Source organism: Lipotes vexillifer, unplaced genomic scaffold (assembly GCF_000442215.2).
Source record: "Lipotes vexillifer unplaced genomic scaffold, Lipotes_vexillifer_v1.1 scaffold341, whole genome shotgun sequence".
NCBI lineage: Eukaryota > Metazoa > Chordata > Mammalia > Artiodactyla > Lipotidae > Lipotes > Lipotes vexillifer.
The window spans coordinates 614298-620638 of record NW_006797957.1 but is presented as its reverse complement, the minus strand read 5'-3'; the positions used below and the strand labels follow the sequence as shown (position 1 = coordinate 620638).

At 33.3% G+C, this 6341-nt stretch overlaps 1 protein-coding gene across 1 annotated transcript in view; it reads left to right on the top strand.

Annotated features, from left to right (window-relative positions):
• Positions 1-904: 904 nt before the first annotated feature.
• The window catches only part of CPO (carboxypeptidase O), a 21407-nt gene continuing 15970 nt past the window's right edge, over positions 905-6341 (top strand). The window contains 2 exon segments of the mRNA XM_007470006.1: positions 905-972; positions 4680-4689. Coding sequence (XP_007470068.1) covers positions 905-972; positions 4680-4689 — 78 coding nt within the window.

The window sequence follows — 6341 nt, the reverse complement described above, 5'->3', positions numbered from 1 at the left end:
AACTCATTCATCTTGTATTGATCTTTTGTCATAGTGCCTGCCTGGTATATAGTGAGTACTCATTACATTTTTGTAGAATGAATGAACCGATGAATGATCATACAGGGCAAAGGATTTAGGTAGATCCCCAAATGCTACGAACTCTGTTTTAAATCCTCTACTTCTCTGCACTAAAGTTTGCCTTGCTCAATTAGACTTTTAACAGTGATCTTCACTTGAGCCTTTATTTTACTGGTCACTGTTTGAGATTCAAGACATATCCTGGGTTTGTCTAAAAACAGGGGGTTGTGGAGCAGTGTCTGACAGAGTCCTTTATGTGAGAGGAATGTGTGGGGAAATCCACTTGGGAAAGGTTTTAAAACATTTTCACTGCTCAGATATGGAGAGACCTGGGTTTGTTTAAGAATCTGGTGATGTGGTCCATCAGAACAAGAGAAGACATTTGACCCTAAATAAAGCCTTAGATTGCAGAGGGGAGTAAAGATCCTGAATAATAACCATGCCCACCATGACCAGAGCAGAAGACACACACCCTATTATACCCGGCGACCTGTGCGGAGGAAAGAGCAGGAGTGGTCCGCTCTTGAATATAGGTGATGGGGATTCCTAGAACTGAAGATTTTACATAGGGAAGAAACTTTTTTCTGGATTTGGGGGAGCCAAGAGCTTCAGTTAATTTGGTTTCAGAGGAGAACAAAAGAATCAAATAGTTTTCCACTATTAAAAAAAGTTGTTTGAAGACATGATGGAGTTAATGAAGCAACTGCTCACATATTATTTCTGCTGAGACATCCACTAACTGATTGATCTTATCTTGATTGTGGAAGCCTATGCCTTTATGCATTCTCAGAGACACATGACCTGCAGGAGAAACACAGGATTTTCTAGCTCTCTTTGCAGAAGAATGAAGCCTCTGCTTGGAAACTTGTACCCCCTGAGGTTGCTGGTTCCTGGGGAGCTGGGATATGATAGGTGAGTGTGAAGCTGGAGGAGGGGCTGACTGGTATGATTTAGATTGTCTAAATGGAAAGCTTCTTTTCAAGATCAATGCAGCTCGATTCTCCCCTCTTCCTACCCATACACACCACCACGAGATAAGAATAATAATCACTGAAGTTTTATCATTGAACATTACTCTAATAATCTTTAAATAAATGAGTAGATATCTAAAAAAGATTTCCTAGCACAATGTATGATAAATACCAATAAATATGTCATGTTTTGTAATTGAAAAAGGAAAATTGTAATGAAAATTCTATATCCCTCATTTTCATAGTTTCTCAATTGGTAAATCACACTATTCTAATTATTGAGAAAATGTTTAAAACTACCAAACAATTTCACTAAGACATAATTACTGTTCATGTTTTTGAGTAGATAGCTACTTAGCTAATTATGTATATAGTACTATTACAAGAATTTTTCAGTTAAGTTGTATTATAAAAATTTTCCTGACATTCATAATTTATTGAAAACATAATGCAATCACTAATAATATTCCATCATTGCTACCCTATAAAGCAGAGTTGATTTCTACTGTCATTTTTACACATGATACCATGATGAGGATCCAGCTACATGACAATTTTTTTGTTGTTATTGAAAATCTTTGATTATTTCCCTAATATAAGTTATAAGAAGTGGAAGCACTGGGTTAGAAGCTTAGAAAAATTCAAGAATCTTGCTACACGTTGCCAAATTGCCCTCTAAAAATGTTGCATCAGTTTACACTTCCAACAATAGTGTGTGAAAGCACTTTTTAAGCATTTGCCCATTTGACAGGTGAAAAATACCTACAGTTGACTTATTTTTCATTCTGTTGATTTCTTATAAGGTTAAGTGTTTTGTCTTATTTATTACTCATTTTACTGGTTTATAAGTTGCTCCTGTCATTTGCTCTTTTTTGTGTTCTTTCCCTATTCATAATGAATAACTTCTTTGAATATATAATATATATTAAACATGTGTGTGTGTGTGTGTATGTGTGTGTGTGTGTGGTTTCCATATACAGTGTATTTTCCTTTATTCATACATAGTTTATTATTCTGCACATTTGGTATATCTCATCAGGCATGTGTGTTTATAAACAGTATTTCCTCTTTTGTTTCATGGTTAAACGAATCTTGCAACAAGCTTGGTCTCACGGCACAGAGAAATCCACTCCAATTTTTGCCCCAGACTAACTGTGTGACCTCAGCCTGTCCCTTAGCTTCATAGACAGTCTGATTTCAGATATATAAAGGGAGTCCAGGATCTATGTGATGCCTAAAGCTGTTTGGACATCGCCATCTCGCGTTTTCCATTAGTTTACTTGGTTTCATATAGATACTGCATTTATTTTCTCTTCTGAGATTCTTCATGGATCAATGGCAAAGACTTACGTAGGTCACAGGGCTTTGATTGAAAAAAACATTAACTTATTTAAAAATATCACAAGCCTTAAAACGTATACATCCTTTGGCCTAGTATCCCTGCTTCTGGAAATTTACACTTAGAAAGCAAACTATGGAAAGAATTGTATGCACTGGGATATAGCTTTATGTACAAGATAAACAAAATATTAAATATTGTAATATTTGGAAACAACCTAAATGCCCCATATTAAGTTATGCAAATGTCAATATGTGACATATGACAATGGGATATTATTTATCCATTAGAGTAATAATTATGAAAATTTTAATAGCATGGGGAAAGACATGTTTTATGCTGAAAGATGCAGAACACAAAATGTATCAAAATACTTTAAAAAATAAAAGAAAAAATATGTACCAAAATGGACACTGTTCTCTTTGATTGATAATTTTTTTTCCTTTCCCTCAACTATTCTTCATTTTACAAATATTCTACAAAGAAGATGCATAAAACTTTTGTTTAAAAAAATGATTGCCAAGCCCAGGTTAAATTATGGAAGTGATTTGGCTCAGTGGGACTCAGACAAGATGGCTTCCAGTGGACAGCTGCTCGTGACTGCACTTGAGGGAAACATTTCAAATCTGCTAATTCTGCTCCTTATTGACTATTTTCATTTTCATTATTATTTACTGATATAAAATAATGTCCACTTTTATATGGCTCTTACCACCTCAAAACACAAGATTAGCTGCAAGTTTTGATACTCTTTATTTACTATGTGTGATGTAATACTAGTCCAGAAAATCTAACAAGGATGACAAGCTTTGTAATCTCTCGCTTGATCATTTAGGGAGGTGGCCTGTAATATATATTGCGTACTCCCAATAAAAGTGTAAATATGTAAATCTATAGAATCATTTGGGATCTAGCACTACGAATCAAATGCTTTGAAATTGTTCATCTTCTCTGACCTACTAGTCCCATTCCTGGAATGTAACTCAAGGAAATAATCAGCAATGAGCAAAAAGTCATTAACTCCAGAATTATTTACTATAAGATAAAACCAAAAAGGGAAATGGCTTTAATATCCAGCATAGATGACAATATTTATGTGCATGATGCTATGAAATATATACTTACTGTCAAACATTATGCAGTCATTAAAAATAACGTTTATAAAGAGTTTTTATTGGTTTGAGAAAATGTCTCTGGTAGAATATATAATAAAAAAGGAGGGAATACAAAATTATATATAGGTATAATCTGCACTGTGTCTATGAAAACAATATGCACAGATAACAGACTGAAAGGAAATACGCCAAAATATCAACAGTGGTTATAACTCAGAGAGGTGGGATTGCAGAGGATTATTCCTTCCTTCTCTTTTTTATTTTTCTCCTCTCCATACTTCCTAAAATTTCCACTTATAAGCATATGTTAATTTTGTAAGAAGGAAAAAAAAAAACTTTGAAAATACATTACTATCATGAAATATTCATGTAACTGTTTCCTAAGTATTTAAAATACAAAATTTTCCTCAATATTCATTAGGTCTTTTTGCCTCTTTTTACATTCCAGTCAAAATTTCATCAGGCAATCTTTGGTGTACAATATCTATTAATAATGTACCACCAAAGCATCATTTTTCTCTGTTAAACATTTTATGAATTCCTATTAAAAAAGAATACACAAAGTACAATAATCTCTTCATTTGGTCTGTTAGATGAGACTGGTGGTAATTTGGGGGATTAGCCATCTTTTTCCTTCCTTCTCTACATTATTATGCATCACCCAAGTAATTGCCTAGAAACAGGGAACAGCTTTTTCTAGGTTTACGGTTTAAATGTTGTTTAAACTAAGTATTGGGGGTTTGAGGTTTAAGTATTGTGTTTAATTTCATGTTAAAATGATATCAGGGTTTTCACTCAAATCCCGTACGGTTCACTTTTTTTTTTGCATATTATATGGACCCAGTCATTCAGTGCTCGACTTAGGAGGCATCATACTCACACATTTTGCAGACATTAGCTGGGGGAAAGCCAAATGTTCGTGCTTGATGGTGCCCAGTTACCTTTAATTTATTCCCTTCCATATTGTGAAATTGCCTGGGAATACCAGCCCAATTGAAACAGGAATCCACCAGCTGCCAGGACTGCTTTTTGGTGTAGTCACTTTCCTACGGCACTGAGTAGATGACGGTGATAAAGAAAGACTTGAACATTTGCTGAACTATGTGAAGAAAGGAACCGCGTCGCTCTGAGCAGCCACCATCCCTGGTCCCAATGTCGCGTGAAAGCATCTCCAGTGATCTCATTTCCTGGCAGGACAGCCAGTGTGAGGAATGAGAAAGAAGGAAGGGCTGAAAAGACTCTTCTCATTTGCTTCATTTCCTCTCCTCTCTCCATTCTGAAAAAGCACTGAAACTATTTCCTGATGAATTTATAATACTGATACTTATTTTGCTTTCTATGCAGTCCAAATCAGAGATAGACAATTTATAAAAATAGGCTAATAAATAGTTTATGCTTATCTTCTAGAGTATAGTAAAAGTATAATTTAGCCTCTGTAACAAAATCTTCAGAAAGAAAAAAAAACCCAACACCCTGGAATAATAGTTTTTACCTTAAGGATTGTTGTTAGAATTATATGAGGGAATATATATATATCATATGATATATATATACCTTAGAACAGTTCTGGCATGCATAATTGCTTATAAAATGTTGGTTGTTATTATTACTGGCTATACTTCAGTTTGGAATTCTCCCTCTCCTGTCCTCAGTACATTTAGTACACCGTTTAATTGGTAATCACGCTCTAGCTTATCATACCTCACATTTTATTATTTGATGGTGAAGTTATTTTGCTTTTCATGTGTTTATGTCTCACTTCCTTAAGTGGATTTTAAGCTCTGTAAGAAAGAAATCTATGTTCTATTACTACTACTATTATCTATTATCACTTTTGCAAAGAGTACCAAGTGCCAATTGGGTTGTTGAATGAATTAAGATAACAGTGCAAATGCTTTGACTGGTGCTTAGAATATAGTGCCCAATAATGGTTAACTAGTGTTATTATAATAGGTATATGTTTGCTGATTATTTGATAAGCACACGAAACGTACTCCTGAAAATTTATGTGTAAATTGAATTTTTTTGAATTTTAAACACACCAAGGGATGTATTATTTTCCTTATAAAATGATAATATGTTTTGTAAATAATCAGCCTCAACATATTACACCTGTATATATTTTTATATTGAAATTTCTCATTCTGAAGCACTCTAGCTTACTTTTAAAAAATCAAATAAATGATAAATATTAGAAACGAATCCCTGAAAAACATGGAAAAGCATATTGCTCCTCAACTACTACAATTTTAATGACATTTGTTTCTTGTAATCTCCTTCTAAAATTCATTTCATGGTTTTAACTACCTACACAATCCTATAACATGAGCTTTTCGTGGACAAGCTAAACAAAGTAAAATTCATTTAACAATAAAACATTTACAGTTTTGAAGATAAAAAGCTTCTGCTAAAGTCAGATTATTAATATTAGTAACAATTAAAATCATGGAATTTTGTAGAGAAATTGATTTCTATTAGAGTGGGTGATTATGGTACATGGTGTTAATTGAACAGATTAAAAAATTAAAATGTAGTCAATCCAGTTACTGGAGTTATGTAGATGTGAATGGAACCTGATCTTTAATTAATTCTATCAAAATATTTTGTAGTTTGGTATTGTTTGAAGATAATACCAGTTAGATGGCTAAATTATTCTCAATGTAATTTTTATTTTCAATGTTATTGCAGCAAAATAGGGCTTTTACTTAGCTTTGTTTTGAACTACTACTGTGTTTTAACATTTATTAAGGGTTAACTAGGTCCCAGAAATTTGCTTATTTTTAAACGTAGATTAACTTATTTAATCTTCATAAGAATCCTTTGGTAAGGTGTTATTATTCCCATTTACAGATTAAA